This window comes from Staurois parvus, unplaced genomic scaffold (genome assembly GCF_062004578.1).
Source record: "Staurois parvus isolate SC_StPar_1 unplaced genomic scaffold, SC_StPar_1.0 ptg000548l, whole genome shotgun sequence".
Lineage (NCBI taxonomy): Eukaryota > Metazoa > Chordata > Amphibia > Anura > Ranidae > Staurois > Staurois parvus.
The window spans coordinates 12,394,995-12,417,315 of NW_028318344.1; the positions used below are offsets into that span (position 1 = coordinate 12,394,995).

The 22,321-nt window shown below is 40.2% G+C and overlaps 1 protein-coding gene across 4 annotated transcripts in view; it reads left to right on the forward strand.

The window, feature by feature from the left end:
- The window catches only part of LOC149451185 (serine/threonine-protein phosphatase 6 regulatory subunit 1-like), a 280,567-nt gene that overhangs the window by 240,407 nt on the left and 17,839 nt on the right, over positions 1-22,321 (forward strand). For 2 of the 4 annotated variants that reach the window (XM_089691024.1, XM_089691026.1), the window contains 3 exons: positions 2,053-2,156; positions 2,370-2,565; positions 21,268-21,394. In XM_089691024.1, the coding sequence (XP_089547150.1) occupies positions 2,053-2,156; positions 2,370-2,565; positions 21,268-21,394 (427 nt within the window). Of the gene's footprint in view, positions 1-2,052; positions 2,157-2,369; positions 2,566-21,267; positions 21,395-22,321 lie in introns of those variants that run through there. The other 2 variants (XM_089691023.1, XM_089691025.1) reach the window with 1 other exon arrangement.

A 22,321-nucleotide genomic window follows, 5' to 3' on the forward strand; every position in this document is an offset into this window, starting at 1 on the left:
TGACTAAAGTCCAATAGCAGAAAGAGGGTTTTATGCCTAGAGAGGACTGCCCATAGTTGGTGCCGAGTTTTTTTTTTTTTTTTTTTCTGCCTGGTGTCCTACTCCTGTAGTTGGGGCTATAAAACCCTGTTTGGTTATGGATAAAGAAGAAGCAGCTGTGTCTGTCAGAGAAACTCAGGGAAAGGGATTTTACGGTGAGTAACAAAAAATCCCATTTAGACTTCTACAGAGCCATCGTCTGACACGGCCAGCCAAAGGTGATTTAACTATAGGATGTAAACATTGCAGGGCAGAATGGGCACGTGCACTTTCATTTGTGATAGCACACTTATCTTTTTAGGTGCTCATAAAATTCTAATACGGTCACTTATAACTGAAGGCAAAACTTTTTTTTCCTATTAAGATAAGGTGAAGTAACTAGAAGCTCTTTTCTCTCGTTAGGAAAATTCACTCTATTCATCTAATTGTTCTTGTGACTATTAAAACCACAAGTGAAAACAAATGCCAACTGTGAGCGGTCACGGAACAGAAATAGAGGGAATATCTTCAATTGGTTCAATAGTTTTAGTGACTACAGGGATTTGCCTCTCATTTCCTGTTGTGGCTATGGAACAGGAAGTAAAGAGACATTTCCCCAATGGGACACAGATGGTAAAGAAAATACACCTGACAGTGATTATAACACTTCTTTTCTCTATTTAAAATGGGAAAGAACGTTTTGCCTTCAGTTCCATTTTAAGGGCCAGTTCACACCATGAATTGCACAGGAACAGGCTGTGCATTCCAGTGAGATTCACATGTGATCTGGTTGCGGAGTGATTTGCTGCCAGTTCATTTTTAAGGGCTGAAATTGCACCAAAATTAGTGCATGCGCTACTTTAAAAAAAAAAAAAAGTTCACACTATGAATCGTGGAGAAACGCGCAGCATGTTCCTGTTTGATTCACATGCAATTTTGAGTGGTGCAATTTGAGCCCATTCATTTTGAATGGACTCTGATTGCACCAAAAGTATTGCATACACTGCTTTTAAGAAATGCACTGCAACCGGAGCACATGGTACATTTATATAGTGCAATTCGGTGCAGGCAAATGTACTTTGATTGTAACCTATGTTTTGGGATGTCATCATACACACCCCCTGCAGATCACAACTGCAGAGCTTGTTCAACGCACTGCCAGAAACCCGCACAGATCATGGGTTTTCCACACCGCGTTCTAATGTGAAACGAGCCTTAAGGCTTAGTTTAGATTTAGCGGTTGATCCACGGTTTTTCTGCCCTCGCCCCTCGTCCCTCGTCCCCCGTCCCCATTAAGCTTCAAAGGCAGCAGGACAGGGCTGTAAAAGTGGTGTGATGCTTTCTGGGCTGCAGCGCAACCACAAGCCAAACATTAGGCATGCAGTTGCGGAAACGTATTCAGTTTGGGAAAACTGCTACTCCGCTGTCAAAAAAAAAAAAAAAGGGGGAAAAAAAGCATTTTGTTATCCAGAAGCAATAGTATTGCCTCCTATAAATGCCTGTCAGCTGCACGGCCCTGTGAAAAGCAGTCCACAGTGCATTGCTTTTCACAGACCAGTGCATATGTAAACGTGTCCTAAGGCTAGGTTTACCTTATTGCATGTGTGGGAATGCATGTAAATCGCACACATTCCTGCACCCACAGTCCAAACCCGCTGCTCTTTAACAGACACGCAGAGGTGCAATTAGTCACAATTGCACCCCCATGCATCTAAAAACACATTTTTGGTGTGTGAAACCGCATGGTGTCACATTACAATGCCTTTCTGTGCGGCTTCCTTGCGGGTACATTTTTAGAAAGACACAGGGTCCTTTTCCCTGCACTTCCTTAATCCAATTCAAAAGTGGGTTGCTGTGCCCACTCAAATGCGCCACTCGGGAACTGCGAAGATGTGAACATAGCCTAAGAGAAATCAGGAGAACACAAAGTTATAAAAGTACCATTCATAATATAGCTTTGGATGCACATGTTCATGTTTGTTTTCTTTTCTCTATTTATTTTTTTTTTAATCTTTTTTTTTTTTTTGTCTACAGTTCACAAACAGCAACCACAGTAGATGATGTACATGCAGAATCAGAAAAACCCTCAACTCAGGAAGTAAATAGTGACAGTGATTTTGATAAATCTGTTAAAGAAGGTACGTTTTTATTTGTGTTGTGTCTTATTTCAGTTTGTGTGAAGCGATTTTAGTTATTACCAAGTTCAGATATAATTGAAAATTTATTTCAAGTGTAAAAAAAAATCCAGATTTGATGTAGACCAGTAGTTGCACCAAGTCATAAACTAAATACACTGGTTTGGATAGCTTGAATATTTATAATATGCTGAATTTTCTTTTCTCTCCAACTAGAAACCATAGAGACCTCAGTTTCCCTGAATAATGTTCATGAAAGTATAGACAACCCACAGTGTTGTTCTGCAGAATTGGATACATTAGCAGCATCTTCCAGTCTTGAGTCTAGTGACGAAACAACAAGCAGGGTAACTTTGAATGGAGAAGATGAACATGTGACACAGGATGAAATGATGATGCAAGAAAATGCCAGGTAGAGCTATGCATTGTTACATGTCTTTTACCTGCTTAACCATACAAGACTTTTATTTTGGCACATGGCTTTTTTTGTTTTTTTTTTGTTTATAAATGACCTATATTAATTCTTGGAATAATTCAAGAAACAATGGTAAATGTCAAATTTATACTTAAGCCATATTTCATAAGTTGCAACATAAGAGGTGGACCTTAAAGTGGTTGTAAAGACTCAAGGTTTTTTACCTTCATGCATTCTATGCATGAAGGCATAAAACCTTCTGTGTGCAGCAGTGCCCCCAGCCCCCTCAATACTTACCTGAGCCCCTTCGAGATCCAGCGATGTGCACAACAGCCTAGGCTGTCCAGGATCTCTGCCTCCTCATTGGTTGAGATGGCAAGTGAGAGCCATTGACTCTTGCTGCTGTCAATTACAGCCAGTCAGTCAATGAGGAGGGGCCAAGCCACGGCTCCGTGTGTGAATGGACAAGCTGCTTGCTATGGGGGCACCCAACAGAAAGGAGGAGCCAGGAGAGCCTGCAGAGTTCTTTCATTGAAAAGGAGATCTCCTCTTAAAGAGAATTGTTACTCCCACCTTTTCTTTATCGTACATCACAAGACACAGAGCATCTTTATATTCATTACAAATAGGATTATGATGCCACCATGAGGTGATTGGACGCTGGAGAAACAAAACAAGACAGTTCGGCAAGGCTTCATGCTTTTGCTAATGGCTGAAGGTTATGGTCACAACTTTTCAGCTGTCTGAGCAAAAAATCACTAGCTTTTCAATGGTTCCATGTGGCATTTAGGAGAATAGTTTATTTCTGGATCCATTGGCTATGGCTTTTTTGCAGTGGATGCAGGGACAGCCTGTAAAGTTGCTGTTCTGCACTAGAGCCAGAGCCAACCGTGATGGGTGGACATTGGACCCCCAAGGGGTTCCTGCTGGTGAGTGCCCTGAAATGGTTCCTGCTGGTGATCCCCCTAGCCTCTCTGCCTCCTGCATTTCCTCAAGACTGCCGAGCTGCTTTTTCATACTTGCAGTACGGCCGTAGATGTCACAAGGGGGAGTTGCAGGCTAGCAATGCCCATCTTGGATCCCCACCTGAGGGCAGAAGTGAAAGGTCTCAGGGGACCAACAGTGTTTTTGAAAAAGCGGCAGCACTTGAACTGTGTGGGACTACAGTCGCAACAGTCAGGATGTGGTGGACTGTAGGTCACATAAGGCTTTCTGGGCTTAGATGTGGATGTCTATAAGTAGGACTGCAGGTCAACTCATGTAGGACTACTTGTCACATACCTTTCCATATGGGGGTGGGGGCACTGGTAGCATTAGCACAGTGCCCAACAAGGGTCCCTATACATGTGTGTATACACTCTCCAGGCCACTTTATTAGGTACATCTTGCTAGTGCAAAGGAAATATCTCCCACACCATTACACCACCACCACCTGCCTGAACCGTTGATTGAAGACAGGATGGATACATGCTTTCATGTTTACGCCAAATTCTGACCCTACCATCTGAATGTCGCAGCAACCAGTCTGCCCATTCTCCTCTAACATCAACAAGGCATTTTCGTCCACACAACCGCTGCTCACTGCATATTTTCTCTTTTTTCGGACCATTCACTGTAAACCCTAGAGATGGTCATGCGTGCAAATCCCAGTAGATCATCAGTTTTTTAAATACTCAGACCAGCCTGTCTGGCAATAACAACTCTGCCATGTTCAAAGTCACTTAAATCCCCTTCTTTTCCATTCTGATGTTCGGTTTGAACTTCAGCAAGTCCTCTTCACCACGTCTAGATGCCTAAGTGCATTGAGTTGCTGCCATGTGATTGGCTGATTAGCAATTTGTGTTACCAAGCATTGGACAACAGATGTACCTAATAAAGTGGCTGGTGAGTGTATGTGCCAGCAGGTCTCTCATAGACGGCAGAGAGCAGGAGGTGAGGAGTCCCAAATACATTCTTCAGGTGGGAAGGAACCAGGATGCAATGCAACGTATCCTGTTGGAGTCAGTATGTTTCTATGTGTCTCTGCTACTTCTAGGGCATCATCTTCCAGTCCCTTGTGACAAGGGAGAAATTTCCATCTGCTATCGATGTAGTACAGAAGCAGAGTTCTGGAATAATTTCTGCTTTGGACCACCTTGTTTGCACACGGAAGCATTCCCTTTCTCCTCCACCTCTTAATTAACAGATTAGGAACCAATGGAGGATGAGGCAAAGAAAAATTTGCATATTTCGGGGGACATTGGAGAATCTTCATTTGAGGAATCTAGACTAGAACCCCAGAGTCATGGTTTACACCAGATCCAAAAAATTTTTTTGGAGTTTTCTTGTGGAAGTTGTCCGGACTAAATTGAAATTACCACTTCCTGAGTCCTCTATTCCAAAGGTCTTAGGATTTGAATTATGGTGGTCACCACAGCATCCTCAGTCCTTCACCGAACATCCTCATTTAAAGGATTTTTTTATGCAGACTGGGCTCACCCTGACAATATGTTTGTTCCGCTAAACAAATTCACTCAGCAGTACCCCAAGAAGGTCGCGTTCAATAAGAAATGGAGTATGTCTTCTATAGATCTGGAAGTTTATTATCTCTGGAACATCCACTGGGTATGCAAGTATCTTACGGAGTTTACAGATGTCTTGGACAAACATCTGCAGACTTTATTAAGGCCTCACTGGCATTGGTGGGGGGCAGGTTCACAGCCAGTAATTGCGGCTATAAGGGCCTGCCAAGCTTTGAGCTTGTCACACAACGAGGGAGAGGGATCTTTCTAGCAGAGATACTGATTCGAGCAGAAGCCTAAATGATTTCCCATGTGCCCATCTTCTCAGTGGAATCTTTGAAGGACTCCATATAACAAATTTCTCACCTAGGACTCTTGCCCCGTACACATTGCGCAGGATCTCATAGCTGAAGTGTTGGTCAGCAGATTTACTTTGCAGGAGACATGTGGAACGTTTACCTTTTCAAGGAGAAAGTTTTAGTCTTGCCCTGGATGATTGCGTCCAGAAGGTAACTGTCAGTAAGCCTACTCTGTTATCGTTTAAATGAAGGGTAAGCCTACAGTTGAAAACCTGCAGCTTCTTCTACTTCAAAAGAGCATTCCTTTTGTCAATAATAGACCTTCAGGCTCCAATCCCATAAACCCAGTCTCAGGTCCGTAAGAAAATATGAACTCTAAATCCTGCTCAGCTGGAGAACCCGTCCTGTTCACAATAAAGTGGTGCTACCACTCATTCCGGTTTGGAACAGTTGCAGGCCTTGCATTGATTTGGCAGGAGGCAATTGCGAACAACTGAGTCTGCAATATAGTGACTCACAGCTACAATCTGCAATTTCAGAGCTTTTACACTCCACACCTTAGGCTTTAAAATGTTTACTTTGAATCCACAAAAAAATGCTCTAAAGCTATTGATTATCTTGTGTTTCAAGGAGTGATAATTTAATTTCCAGAGGGTGGAAAGTTTCACTGTTTCTACTCAAAAACCTTTCAGAGTTCCGAAATCAAACAGCAATATTTGGCCCATCTTGGATGAGGCTCAGCAAGTTTCTATGAGTGCAGAAGTTCCAGATGGATTCAATGCTGGTCAGTCGTGACCTCTCTCCAGCAAGATGTTTTGTTGGCATCGGTGAATGTGAAAGATACTTTCCTGCATGTTCTGATGTTTTCCACTACACCAATGGTCTCTGCAGGGAGGGCCGCTATTTTCAGTTTGTGGCCTGGCAGTTGGTTTGGTCCACAGCTCGCAGTTTTGGGGCTTTAGTTTACTCCGGTTATCCCTATTATAGGATATCAGGACAACTTCCTGTCTGAAGGAGCAATCTGCTTCTTTGCTGGAGACCAATGTGTCTCACACAATGCACTCTGGAAAGGTTCAGTTGGATTCTGAAATTACAGAAGTCAGTCTTGGCCCCAGCTCTGAATTCCAGGGTAACTTGGTACTCTGACATTGTGAATGTGTCAATGGACTACCCTTTGATTTTTTCCAGATCGTCTTAAGCTTCCATCACAAGGCCCAACCCTCCATCCTCTAAACAGCATGGATGTAGCCAGGGTCTTGAGGGACAGGGGAATTGATTCATTCCTTCCTATGCTACTGAAGGCTCAGAAAGTATCTTCAAGGAAGCTTACCAAAGTATTTGGAAATCTTTATTTTTAGTATGAGGGTAGGGAAATTCTTTCTGGCAAGTATGTTGTGGGTCACATCTTGGTTTTCGCCAATCTGGAGTTGATTTTGAACTGGTCTTGAGTACAATCAAGGGTCATATTTTGGCTTTGGCAATCTGTTTTTCAGAGATGGATTGTTTCACATTCCTTGATACATTCCTTCGTGCAAGGCACACAGTCCTTGGGACCTCATTTTTGTACTTTCTGTATTGTAGAGCTCACAAGGACTAAGTGAAAGGAGTGTGATGGAAATCCGTATGGAAGAAAGTCCTAGACTATCCCTGGAAATTGCTGATAGTGGTCAAAAAAGAGGAGAGAGAGTGGAGGTGGTAGAACAAGAAAAGGAACTAAAAATGCCAAACAAAAGAGAAATAGCAGAAATGTTTCAAAGCCTTGAAAAATCAATAAAACAAGAGATGGCGATAATACAGAAAGATTTGGGGCAAAAAGCAAGAGTGGAAGAAACAGAGGGAAAAGTGGAAGAAACAGAGGGAAAAATGGAAGAACAGGCCCAAACTATTTTGAAACTAGAAAAGCGGACGCTAGAACTGAGAAAAGAACAAAGAAAGCTATATAGGATAGTGAATCAAGAAAATAGGGATAGGAGATGTAATCGAAGGATAAGAGGAGTACCAGAGATTTCACACGGTGAAGACCTAATGGGAATATGTAAAATCCTGAATACTATAATGGACAGATATCAGTGACGCTTAAATTGGACAGTGTGTATAGAATAGGAAAGCTCCAACAAGAAGGGGGTAAAGAAAAATCAAGAGATATAATTGTGCGATTCCATAATCTTGGGGATAAAGAAGTGATATGGAAGAAAATAAAAGGAAGAGCATCGATTAAGTATGGAGAAATAAATATTCAGATTTTTTCAGATCTAGCTGTAGAGACACTGACAAGGAGATCTCTGAAACCATTATTAGAGCAGATGAAGAAGCAAAATGTGCAATATAGATGGGGCTTCCCGGCGTGTTTGATCGGATGGAAAAATGGACGGACAGCAAGACTAAGATTTCCTGAAGATATGAGAGACTTTTGTGAGAGACTTGAATTAGAGAAAATGGTGATACCTGGGTGGGAAGAGGAGGAAGGAGAGAGAGGGGCTATGGGAAAAGAAAATTGGCAGGTAGTTGAAAGGAAGAATTGAGAATAGAAAGGAGGAGGAGGGGAGAGGGGTTTTTTTTCTACCCTCTCCTCTTCTTTATTTAGCTTCAGTCCTTCCATATAGAAGGATCATCGAAGATGCATTAGATATAGTGAGTGACAGGGCACGAAGGAGGATAGGTGGCTGGCAAACCGTCCGTGGTCGGAGCACCACCTTAAACTTGAATCAAGGGTGGTATAGAGACCACGAATGATTTGTAGGCAAAAAGGTAGCCTAAGGGATGGGGAGGGTGGTGGGAGGAGAGGGAAGGGGAAATTGAGGGTGGGGGGGGGAGGGTAACGGGATAAGGGTGATACTCCGCAAAAATAAAGTTAATAAAAGAACTAGGGAGAACCGTGGGGAAAGAATGGAAAATATATATATTAATGGAGGAGGTTAATTTTATGACTTACAATGTTAAAGGGCTAAATAGTTGGGAGAAAAGATTTAAGATACTTAGAGAAATACAAAAAAGATTTACTGAGGTAGTGTTTATACAGGAAACTCATCTAATACAAGAAACAAATGTGAAATTACATTCTAAGCACTACCCATTATGGTATGATGCAGACTCCCCAATTTAACGTGCTAAAGGGGTGGCAATTGGGTTTGCGAAAAATTTAAGGTTTTGTTTGGAAGATAAAATGGAGGATCCGGAGGGGAGATTTTTATTCTTAAAGGAGAAATTGCAAGAGGTAGAATGTACATTGGCAAATATTTATTGCTCCAATAAAAAATCAGAGACCTACCTAAAGAACATACTGAAGAAGCTATTAGATTTTAAAAAAGATAAACTAATTGTGGCAGGAGATTAATTGTTGCATGGAACCACAGCTTGACTCGACTTCTCATGTGTTGAGAGAGGGTAACAAACATTTTAAAGAATTAAGGAAAACAATACAATATTGTTAGTTGGTGGATAGTTAGAGAATTAAAAATCTAAGGGACAGAGATTATAGAATCTTTGGTGAAAGCAAAGATAGAAACTATAACGCTATCCGATCATGCACCTGTCACAATAAAGTTAAAATGGGGAAGAGAACAAGAAAAAGTAAATACGTGGAGATTAAATGAAACCCTTCTTCAGGATCAGGAGACGGAACAGATAACTGAAAGAGAAATAAAATTATATTTAGAAAGAAATGAGACTGAGGAGGTGTCGGTGGCGACTGTACGGGAAGCCCACAATGCATGTATTAGAGGAATCTTAATAGCGATTGGGGTAAAAAAAGAAAAAGGAAAGAGAATTAATACACTTAATAGAGAATTATTTGAATTAGAACAGGTGCATAAAAGGAATATAACAAAAAAGAATAAGCAGAAGGTATTGGAAAAATGAGAAGAACTAAATAAATTAATGGAGGAAGAAAAAAGGAGAGTGTTTAATGAGATGAGTAGTGAAAAATATCGGTGGGGGAGATAGACCAGGAAAATTCCTAATGAGAGCTCAAAGAAAAAAGAAAGGTAGGAACTATATAGAGAAAATAAGAGATAACGAAGGAGAACTAAAATATTCTACCAAAAATATTGCAAAAGTCTTTAAAGATTATTATAGTAAATAATATAATATCAATCCCCAACAGTCCATAAGAGATGAGGAAGAAAAGTAAAAAAAGACAGACATACCTAGAAGAGGCTGGGTTACCGAAATTGAGAGAAGAGCAGTTAATATCCCTAGAGAGATCAATAACAGAAGAAGAAATCTATAGTGCATTGAAGAGTACTATGGCAGGGAAAAGTCCAGGACCGGATGGGTATACTGTGAGATACTATAAGAAATTTAAAGATCAATTGATACCTAAATTAACTATGTACATGAATGCATTGGGAGGGGAGATGGAAATGAGGGAGGAATCCCTCCAGGCCCATACCACAATAATACCAAAAGAAGGGAAAGATAGTACACAGTGTTCTAGTTATAGGCCGATATCCCTACTAAACATAGATACCAAACTGTATGCAAAAGTGCTGGCAAGTAGGTTGAAGGAGCTAATGCCGGAGTGGATCCATATGGATCAAGTGGGGTTTGTCCCTGGAAGACTGGGTAGGGATAATGGATCAATAATGCTCATACAAAAATGTAAAAGAGAAAAATTCCCTGTATTGTTACTGTCTGTAGATGCTGAAAAAGCGTTTGACAGAGTAGACTGGGGGTATATGTTGGATACACTGAAAATCCTGGGGATGGGTCCTAGAATGAGAATATGGATAGGGAAATTGTACAGTCAACCATCAGCTGCAATAAAGGTTAACGGGGAAATATCAGAGAGCTTTAAGATGTATAATGGAACACGTCAGGGATGCGCTTTGTCACACCTGCTGTTTGTCCTGTCCTTAGAATACCTTTTAGAGAAAATAAGGAAAAATACAGATATTAAGGGAATTAGGATAGGAGAGACAGAGCATAAAGTTGCGGAATATGCCGACGACATGCTCTTCTATGTAGGTAACCCAAGGATAACATTACCCAATTTAATGAAAACACTGAAGGAATATGGGGAGTTGTCTAACTTGAAAATTAACCCAACTAAAACAGAAATCTTCAATATAAATCTTCCAAGTGGAGAGAGAGAGGCCTTGCAAAGGAAATTTTCTTTCTCTTGGAAGGAAAAAGAACTAAAATATTTAGGAATAAATTTAGCTGTCTCTGTGAATAATCTATACAAAGTAAATTATATTCCTTTATTAAACGAAATTAAAGATGAAATGAGAAAATTTGGGATAGGTGGAATGTCGTGGATAGGATGAATAAATTTAATTAAAATGGTAATCATCCCAAAAATGTTATATAAATTCCAGATGATCCCAATAAAGCTGCCAGGACTGTATTTTAGGATGATGAAAACAATTATGCTAAAATTCATATGGAGAAATAAAAAAAACCTAGAATAAATTATGAAGTTCTAACTAGAGACAAAGAAAACGAGGGTTTAGGTGTACCTGGTTTCAGAAGATATTATAATGTAGTATTGATAGCACAAATTTTTGATTGGACACATAATTCACAGGGGAAAAGTTGGATAAATATAGAAAACACTCTAAGTAAAACACATATGGATAGGATAATATGGTTGCCACCTCACGTTCGCGGAGTGATAGAAAGTACAAGTGTATTTACAAGAATTGTTTTGAGAGCTTGGGACATAATGCACAAACTGATGGGATAGGAATATAACTATATGTTGATGCCTATTGTAAACAGTTTTTTTTCCACTGGGGAATGAAAAGATTGCAGGGAGATGCTCAATTAAGAGACCTAATGAAAGGCGAGGAAATTTGTCCCTTAGTAGAATTGAAGAAGAAGAGGGAGTTGTTCACTAAAGTAGATGAGTGGTGGTATCTACAAATAAAACATTTCATAGAAAAACTTCCTAGGCCCCTAAGGAAGAAAGAACAATGGAACCCATTTGCAAATTTGTTTAGTACATGGGGAGATGGGAAACATGGAACTTTGAAAATTTTAAATTCTTACTAATTTAACAACAAATACGGTACCTGCATATATGGAGAGATGGGAGAGGGAATTAGGAATAAAAATAGAGGATAAACAAAAAAAGTTTATAAGTTAACACACGGTAATGTGTGCATGAAAGAGGTAGAGTTAAACTATAAATGTTTGGCGAGGTGGTATATGACACCAAATATAGTACACAAACAAAATAGGGATATATCGCCTTTATGTTGGAGGGGTTGTAGGTCACATTTGGTGGGAATGTTACAAAATTCAAAAATATTGGGAAGAAGTACTTCACTTGACACAAGAAATAAGTGGGATAAAAATACTAAAGGAACCAGGGGTATGTCGCTTACATGGAACAGAGTTAACAATTGAAAGGTATACAAATTCTGGGTTATTGCACTATATTAATGCAGCAAAGGGTTTGATTATGAAATTCTGGATGGAACAGGAAGCACCAAGAATATCGGACTGGATTAAAAAGGTAGATCAGATAGGATGGAAGAACTATACCATATAGATGAGGATAAAGTGGAGTGTTTTCGTGTGAAATTGAAAAAGTGGGAGGAGTTTAAGGTTAAATTAATTGAAATTGTATAGGAAAGAAAAATACATGAATACCTTAGAACTCCAAAAGAGAGAGAGAGGATGCTGAGAGGTGGGGAGGAAGGGGAAGGCAAGGTGTGGGATAGGGAGGGGGGAAGGGGAAGTTTGTATTTTTTGTATGTTGGGTGAAAACAATGAACTAAGTTATATTGAAATTTTAACTGATGGAAGAGATAAAATGTAAAACTTAATAAAATATTAATAAAAAAAAAACAAATAATTTATAATCAATTGGACTCACTATGGATGTACGGTAATTTTTTAGCAAAAAGGTTTTTTTCTTAGTAACAACGTGGTATTGGCAGTGTTAAGGTTTATTTTACAGAGACTGGATACACCATGACAAGGTGTTTGTACCTTCCAAGCATTTATCAGCCTTGTATCAGTTTGAGAATAACTGTTAAAAAGTGCTCTTCCCTCTTTGTGGATCTGGCAGTGTCCTGCTTTAACAAACCAACTACCATCATGGTGGAGGTTTACGTGTCTTGAACTACTTGCCTACCAGGGCAATTTTTTCATTTATTGCGCAGATGTAAAATCTGCATTTTTTTTTTTTTTTAGAAATTACTGTGCAAAAAAAGTTTATATTTTCTGAAAGCAGATACCACGTAGAATAAAATTGTGGTAGTTGCAATTTTCTGTCTTGCATGATATTTGCGCAGCTATTTGACAAACGGATATTTTCAGGAAAAAATACACTAAATTGAGTTTAAGTTCAAGCACATTTTACCTAGTTTTTTGGTAAGATATAAAAAAAAGAGGCTGCGATGAGTAAATGGACACCACCATGGTACCCAAATTTTTCATAGGCAATGCTTTACAGGTCATCAGTTTAAAGTTAACTGAATTATGACCCTAGACTTATTGGTCTCTTTTCAGTAGTCGTGACAACAGCTCATATGTGACGCAATTGATGTTTACATACACATGCTCAACTTACACTGCACATTTTTTATATTGGGGGGGGGGGTGACAGGATGCTTTAGGAATTTTAATACATTTTTATTTATTTAATATTTTATTTTTTCACTTTACACCTTTTACATTTTTTAAACTCTATTGCTATCAGAAGTGGGCTAACAAGCCCCCCTATATGATAGCATGGGCAGTTAATAGGTACTCTTTATGGAGTTTTTTCTTTCAGCCATTTCTCAGTTCATAACGAAAAAAAAAAAAAAATAGGCAGACTTGATGGACCACTCAGTCTTTTTTCTGCCATAATCATTTTATGATTTTATTTCCTACGCTATTCTGTGGGCCCTTTGCACGTCCACTTTGTGGCCATTGTTTGTGATCACTTAGTTCCTACTCTGTTGCTAGCTTTGCCATGAGTATTCCCAGTGTGGGATACCTAGATGACCTTCCTACTGAGGGCACATTTTTGGGGGGACAATGTAGCTCTTGCAGATGTTCAGGTGGACCCTTTAGAACCATCTCACACTGGTATATCTGAATCTAGTCCTAAACAGCTACAAACTCTGTTTCCAGTACTGTACTTTCCAGTCCAGAAGTCACCTGACTCTTGGGGCTGATGGCAGCTTCCCTCAAGGCAATCCCATTTGCCTAGTTTCATTCCAACTCCCTGTAACACAACATTCTGTTGTAGTGAGACAAATCAGTCAAAACTTTGGAAATACTGATTCTTCTGACGCCTAGTAGCAGGTTTTGTGTGGCTTAGAATCTGGCTCTGTAGTCAAGGAATTCTTTCCTTCCTGTATTTCGTAGATCCTCACAATGATTGTTAGCCTGTCAGGCTGCGGGGGAATTCTGGGCATACTGTCACTGTAAGGGAAACTTGGATGTCGGAGGCATCATATCTCCAGGTCAACATTCATAAAGTTTCAAGCAATTGGGCTGTCTCTACTGCACTGGACTCACCTGGTTGGAGGATCATTTGATCCAGATGTATTCATGCAACATCACAGCAGTGGCATACATAAACCATAAGAGAGGAGCCAAAAGGTATTTTCACTACAAGAGAAGTAAAACAGATCTGTCTTGGGCAGAACTTCACATTCCAGCCTTGCCACCCCCTCTTATAGCACAGGTATGCAAAAACAGCAGCTAGTCTTCCCCAGTTGGTTGCATCTGACCCAGGGGAAATGGTGCCTGCTCAGCAGATACCTCCTTTTTTTGTATATTTATCGTGTGCCATCACTGTTTATTTGGGTTTTTTTGAACAATGTTCTCGCTATCATACAAAGCAAGAAGGCTAGCCTCAAAACCTTTGACCCTTTTTAGGACTGTGTTCAAGTCTAGTTACAATTGATATCAAACATCTGCCTACACAGTACAGACAGGGCTAGTTATGGCAAACACAGCTGTTCCCTTCAAAAACCGAGAGCTTGGATTAGGATCTATGATTTTTCCTTGCTGCAGAGTCTAGAATAGAGCATTTGAAAGGGTAAGCTGCATATTTTAAATATATTATAGTTTATGCTATTTGAATGGCAACATGTAACAAATATACAGTACTGTATGTGTTATCCCAATTTGGCTGCAAAAGCGGATGTCCTTTTGGCACTTGGCACTTCATGGGGCTCTAGCCAGGCTCTGTTTTGGTAAAAGATAACTGCAAAGGGCTTTCCAAGTCCTGAACTGTTGGCATTGCCTTAGTGCATTCATATCCCTGAAGACTTACTTAATGAGTGGGTTAAGTGGAACGAGCATCAGGTTTGTTGTCATCCATCAGGTGGAAAGTTGCCCGCTACTGAGCTTTCCTATCATACACCATCAAAGAAACATCTCTGTTCTGTTTACATAGAGCCATATGGGGCATTGTACTGGGTGCTCCCAGCTCTCGTTCTACTCTGGGGCTGCTAAGGTTCAGCTAAGGTTTTTCTGCCATTATAGCCCAGATCACCCGGTTATTTGCTGACTCTGAAAAAAACACAAGCACATCCCTACACCCTTTCCTGCAGAATCTGTATCTGATTTGTCTGCTGTCTTAGCAGTTTCCAAGCCATCAGCCACAGAAACTGATTTTGAGTTTCTCCAGTACTTGGCTGATGAGCTTACCCCTGAGAAGTTGTAGTCTGCTATTAATCCCAAACGAAGAGTCTGTTTTGTCTATTATTGATGTGTTCATTCTTAAACTACATGATCGCCATTTTGCTTCTACCAGTGTTGTCTTTGGCCCTGGGTTGTTTAAAACTCCTAAGTCTGCAAAGACTTTTCCATTGCACCTGCTTTTCTATTTCTGTATGGAGATTGAAAACTTCCTGATAAAGTTATTTACCCCTCCATCCCACCCCAAGCACTTATTAGTCTAATATCTGTTTAGTGAGTATTTTGTACAAAAATAGTCCATTATAACTGTGGATCTGGCTACTTGCTGTCTTAACAAGATGCTTAGTATTTCTTGGCGGATGCACCTGTCTTCAAAAACCCAACCACTAAGCAGTTGTAAGCCCTTTCTGGAGCTCTGTTCTCTATGGCAGGTAATGCCCATCACCCAGCCCAGGATGTGAGTTTTCTTTGTCAAACCGTGTTTGAATGGTCAAAATCCCACTGCTGTGGTTGATCCCCTTATTGAATGGGTGAAAATGGCTGTGTGGTTAAATTTGAGTTGTGATGGTTTACTGAATGCTTATCTCATAACCTGCACGTGTCTTATGTAGGTGCATATGTGTAGCGAAGTCTGGAGTAAGTGCTGCATTGTGGAAACTACTGCTAAAGCAGTCGGTCCACATGGTCTTCAAGGTTCATTGTCTTTTCAGTAGCTGTTTATGGTATTATCAGAGATGCTAAAAGCACCTCACCTCAGTAGAAGCACCTATTACACTTTTTCAGTGTGTGGGCTAATAAAAAAAAGGTATCTGTGTGTGTGTGTGTGTGTGTGTGTGTGTGTGTGCGCGCGCACCCCTCACATTCTTTTATATATTTTATTATATCTTTTCATGTGACAACACTAAAGAAATGACAGTTTCTTACAATATAAAGTAGTGAGTGTACAGCTTGGTAACATTGTAAATTTGCTGTCCCCTCAAAATAACTCACCACACAGCCATTAATGTCTAAACCGCTGGCAACAAAAGTAAGTATACCCCTAAGTAAAAATGTCCAAATTGGGCACAAAGTGTCAATATTTTGTGTGGCCACCATTATTTTCTAGCACTGCCTTAACCCTCTTGGGCATGGAGTTCACCAGAGCTTCACAGGTTGCCACTGGCGTCCTCTTCCACTCCTCCATGACAACATCACGGAGCTGGTGGATGTTAGAGACCTTGCGCGCCTCCATCTTACGTTTGAGGATGCCCCACAGATGCTCAATAGGGTTTAGGTCTGGAGACATGCTTGGCCAGTCCATCACCTTTACCGTCAGCTTCTTTAGCGTGGTAGTCATGGAGGTGTGTTTGGGGTTGTTATCATGTGGCCCAGTCTCTGAAGGCAGGGGATCATGCTCTACTTCAGTATGTCACAGTACATGTTCGCATTCATGGTTCCCTCAATGGACTGTAGCTCCCCAGTGCCGGTAGCACTCATGCAGCCCCAGACCATGAGACTCCCACCACAATGCTTGACTGTAGGCAAGACACACTTGTCTTTGTATGCCTCACCTGGTTGCTGCCACACACGCTGGATACCATCTGAACCAAATAAGTTTATCTTGGAGTCATCACACCACAGGACATGGTTCCAGTAATCCATGTCCTTAGTCTGCTTGTCTTCAGCAAACTGTTTGCGGGCTTTCTTTTGCATCATCTTTAGAAGAGGCTTCCTTCTGGAACGACAGCCATGCAGACCAATTTTGATGCAGTGTGCTGTGTATGGTCTGAGCACTGACAGGCTGACCCCCCACTCCTTCAACCTCTGCAGCAATGCTGGCAGCACTCGTACGTCTATTTCCCAAAGACAACCTCTGGATATGAGTCTGAGCACGTGCACTCAACTCCTTTGGTCAACCATGGCGAGGCCTGTTCTGAGTAGAACCTGTCCTGTTAAACCGCTGTATGGTCTTGGCCACCATGCTGCAGCTCAATTTCAGGGTCTTGGCAATCTTCTTATAGCCTAGGCAATCTTTATGTAGAGCAACAGCTCCCCATTCACACCTGAAACCTTGTAACACTAACGAGTCACATGACACCAGGAAGGGAAAATGGCTAATTGGGCCTAATTTGGACATTTTCACTTAGGGGTGTACTCACTTTTGTTGCCAGCGGTTTAGACTTTAATGGCTGCGTGTTGAGTTATTTTGAGGGGACAGCAAATTTACACTGTTTTATATACAAGCTGTACACTCACTACAATGTCGCAAAGTGTAATTTCCTCAGTGATGTCACATGAAAATATATAATAAAATATTTACAAAAATGTGAGGGGTGTACTCACTTTTGTGAGATTGTGTGTGTGTGTGTGTGTGTGTGTGTGTGTGTGTGTGTGTGTATATATATATATATATATATATATATATATATATATATATATATAAATATAAAATCTAGTGTGTGTGTATATGTATGTATGTATATATATATATATATATATATGCGTGTGTGTTATTAGCCATGGTTTAATCCATGAAAAAATAATGTAAAATATGAAGCTGGCGGTAGGCTCAATCAAGCGGGACTTGCAACCTAGTTTAATTAATAGCACTCTTTCTGAGAGGCACAGTGTAAATTTAAAAAATGGTCAATAATGAAAAATCTCTTTTTCTGCAAACAATGCTTCTTCACTACTTGCAGTCCACTAATATGCATACTTACACATGCGCACACATATTTGCCACACTTAAATGATTCAGATCATCAAACAAATTTTATTACACAAAGATAGCCAGAGTAAATACAAAATGTAGTTTTTAAATTATTTCATGTATTAGGGGAAAAAAGGTGCAAACTTGCCTGGCCCTATGTGGAAAAGTAATTGTCCCCCTGCTAAATCATGAATCAACATTTTTTGGGAAAGCTGAGTTAAATTTCAGTTGCCACACCCAGGCCTGATTACTGCCAGACCTGTTGAATCAAAAAATCACTTAAATGCTGTCTGACAAAGATCTCAAAAACCAACACATCTCACACACATGTAAAGAAATTCATGAACAGATGAGAAACAAAGCAATTGACAGTCTGGAAAGGGTTACAAAGCCATTTCTAAGGATTTCAGCAAACCACGGTGAGAGCTCTTATGGAGAAAACGTGGAACAGTGGTGAACCTTCCCAGGAGTGGCCAGCCTACCAAAATTACTCCAAGAGCATGACGACTATTTATCCAGGAGGTCATAAAAGAAGCCAGAACATCTAAAGAGCTGCAGGCCTCAGTTAAGGTCAGTGTTCATGATTTAACAATTAAAAAAAGACTGGACAAAAAATGGCATCCATGGGAGAGTTCCAAAACAAAAACCATTGCTGACCAAAAAGAACACAAAGGCTTGTCTCACATTTACCAAAAAATGTCTTGATTATTCCAAAATCTTTTGGGCACATTTTCTTTGGACAGATGAGACAATAGTTTTTTGGTATGTGTGCATCCTGTTACAGTACATCTGAACGAACACAGCATTTCATAAAAAGAACATCATACCATCACTCAAAAATGGTGGTAGAGTGATGGTCTGAGGCTGCTGTGCAGCTTTAGGACCTGGATGATGATTGATGAAACCATGAATTCTGCACTCTACCAGACACTTCTGTAGCTGGCCATCAGCTCGTGAGCTCAAGCGCACTTGTGTTATGCAGCAGGACAGTGATCCAAAGCACACTTCTGAATGGCTCAAAAAAAAACAAAATTAAGGTTTTGGAGTAGCCTAGTCAAGCTCTGGACTTAAATCTGATTAAGATGCAGTGGCATGACCTTATTAAACAGGCCATTCATGCCTGAAAACCCTCCAATGTGGCTGAATTAAAACAATTCTGAAAAGAAGAGTGGGTCAAAATTCCTCCACAGTGATGTGAAAGACTTGTTGCCAGTTATCGCAAATGCTTGATTGCAGTTGTTGCCACTGCCAAGGATGGCACAACCTGTTGTTGGGTTTATTGGGCAATTACTTTCTCACATAGGGCCTGGCAGGTTTGGACAGCTTTTTTCCCTTAATAAATAAAATCATTTAAAAACTGCATTTTGTATTTACTTGGGTTATCTTTGAATAATATTGAAATTTGATGATCTGAATAGTTTAAGTGTGACAAATGTGCAAAAGAAGGGGGAAAATACTTTTTCATGGCTATGTATGTATGTATATCTGTGTATATATATATATATATATATATATATATATATATATATATATATATATATGTGTGTGTGTATATATATATATATATTTTATTATACAGGATTTATATAGCGCCAATAGTTTGCTCAACGCTTTACATTACAATGGGAGACAGTACAGTAACAATACGATTCAATACACGAGGGGTTCGAGGGCCCTGCCCCTTGGAGCTTACAATCTAGGAATATATATGTGTGTGTGTGTGTGTGTGTGTGTGTGTGTGTGTGTGTGTGTGTGTGTGTGTAACTCGAAAAATTAGAATATCATGCAAAAGTTAATTTATTTCAGTAATGCAACTTAAAAGGTGAAACTAATATATGAGATAGACTCATTACATGCAAAGCAAGATAGTTCAAGCCGTGAGTTGTCATAATTGTGATGATTATGGCTTACAGCTCATGAAAACCCCAAATCCACAATCTCAGAAAATTAGAATATTACATGCAATCAATAAAACAAGGATTGTACATAGAACAATATCGGACCTCTTGGTTTGGGCCCCTTTTGCAGCAATTACTGTCTCAATGCGGCGTGGCATGGAAGTTATCAGCCTGTGGCACTGCTGAGGTGTTATGGAAGACCAGGATGCTTCAATAGCGGCCTTCAGCTCTTCTGCATTGTTCGGTCTCATGTCTCTCATCTTTCTCTTGGCAATGCCCCATAGATTCTCTATGGGGTTCAGGTCAGGCGAGTTTGCTGGCCAATCAAGCACAGTAATCCCAGGTCATTGAACCAGGTTTTGGTGCTTTTGGCAGTGTGGGCAGGTGCCAAGTCCTGCTGGAAAATGAAGTCAGCATCCCCATAAAGCTTGTCTGTGGAAGGAAGCATGAAGTGCTCCAAAATCTCCTGGTAGATGGCTGCGTTGACCCTGGACTTAATGAAGCACAGTGGACCAACACCAGCAGACGACATGGCTCCCCAAATCAACACAGACTGTGGAAACTTCACACTGGACTTCAAGCATCTTGCAGTGTGTGCCTCTCCATTCTTCCTCCATACTCTGGGTCCGTGGTTTCCAAATGAGATGCAAAAGTTGCTCTCATCAGACAAGAGTACTTTGGACCACTGAGCAACAGACCAGGTCTGTTTTTCTTTAGCCCAGGTAAGACGCTTCTGACGTTGTTTGTTGTTCAGGAGCGACTTGGCAAGAGGAATACGACATTTGAAGCCCATGTCCTGGATCCGTCTGTGTGTGCTAGCTCTTGATGCACTGACTCCAGCCTCAGTCCACTCCTTGTGAAAGTCCCCAACACTTTTGAATGGCCTTTTCCTGACAATCCTCTTTGGGCTGCGGTCGTCTCTGTTGCTTGTGCACCTTTTACTTCCACACAACTTTCTATTAATGTGCTTTGATACAGCACTTTGGGAACATCCAACTTCTTTTGAAATTACCTTTTGAGGCTTTCCCTCCTTTATGGAGGGTGTCAATGATGGTTTTCTGCACAACTGTCAGGTCAGCAGTCTTTCCCATGATTGTGATTCCTACTGAACCAGACTGAGAGACCATTTAAAAGCTCAGGAACCCTTTGCAGGTGTTATGGCTTAATTAGCTGATTAGAGTGGGACACTTTGAGCCGAGAATATTGCACCATTTCACAATATTCTAATTTTATGAGATTGTGGATTTGGGGTTTTCATGAGCTGTAAGCCATAATCATCACAATTATGACAAATCACGGCTTGAACTATCTTGCTTTGCATGTAATGAGTCTATCTCATATATTTTATTCTTTTAAGTTGCATTACAGAAATAAATTAACTTTTGCACTATTTTCAAATTTTTTGAGTTTCACCTGTATATGGGGCAAATACTTTTTCATGGCTGTGTGTGTGTGTATGTAAATGTGTGTGTGTATATATCACACTTACACTATTCAGATCATCAAATTTCAATATTATTCAAAGATAAACCGATTAAATACAAACTGCAGTTTTTAAATGATGATTTTATTTATTTGGAATTTAGCTATAATTTTATATGGTTCTGTAGGGAGTGCACGATATATTGTTATGAGAAACAGACTGTCACTGAAATCAAGGCATTTGTGTTTTTCTTGTATGAAAAAAAACCTGCATAGTTGACTGTTTTCATGTTGCATAGGGTGGAAGAAACGGCCCCATCTACCTCGAAGATGGATCATTTAGAAGAATCTAAACAGCGGAGCGTGAAATTAGAAAATGACAGTTTAGATAAAAACTCTAATGAAAAACAGCCAGAAATTCGGTAAGAAGGAAGTCATTTACATAGCATTATTTATTGTTATAAAGATTTTCAGTGTTTATGCTTACTCAAAAAACTTGTCCACCACAGGAATGGGCCTGATATTTTACTTACAGCAAGGAATACCTCTCCTGTCATTTTTAAAGTGTTACTGAACCCAGGACCCTGCATGCACTATATCTCGTTTCCCACAGTATACGTGGAAATTAAATTATTTTAGTAAATATAAACTGTTAAATACCTTTTCCCATCAGCAATTAGAGCAGTCTTGTGACTTCTATCAGTGTGCAGCTGAGCACTGGCTAAAGCTTGTAGGAAGAGTTTTCATTCTCCCCCGATTGTCCTATGAGGCTGCATAACCCCCTAACCCTCTGTCTGGACAGCACTGATTGGTCTTATGCTGATCACATGCACTCTCCTAAGAAAAAAAAAAAACTCTAGCAATACACACAAAACTGAGCATGTGCAGCTTGCCCCCAAGGCTCTATACCATCAGCAGATGGATTGGGGAAAAGTGTAAGAAGAAAGGGAGGATCAGAGAAGACAGGATTAAACAGCCTTTTTACACAATGCGGAAAAATAACCTCCTAGGTTCCACAGTGAGTATAACAAGCATGCTTTACTGCATATACAGACTGATTGTACTGTTATGGGTTTAGTAACACTTTAAGAGAAAGTAGAATGCACACACTGCTTTAGAACTTGACCACCTCAGCACTAGCAGCCCCCCTCTTTCTCAAGCCATGTTTCAGATTATTTTTGGCCTGTGTTAGTTTGACTGACAATTACAAAGTCCTGTAACTAAATTAACTTTATATAATTTTTTTTATATAGATGGAGCTTTCTTTTAGCTGTGTTTTAACCAATTCAATACCGGGCAATTTTACACCTTCCTGCCCAAGCCATTTTTCAGGTTTCAGCGCTCTCACACTTT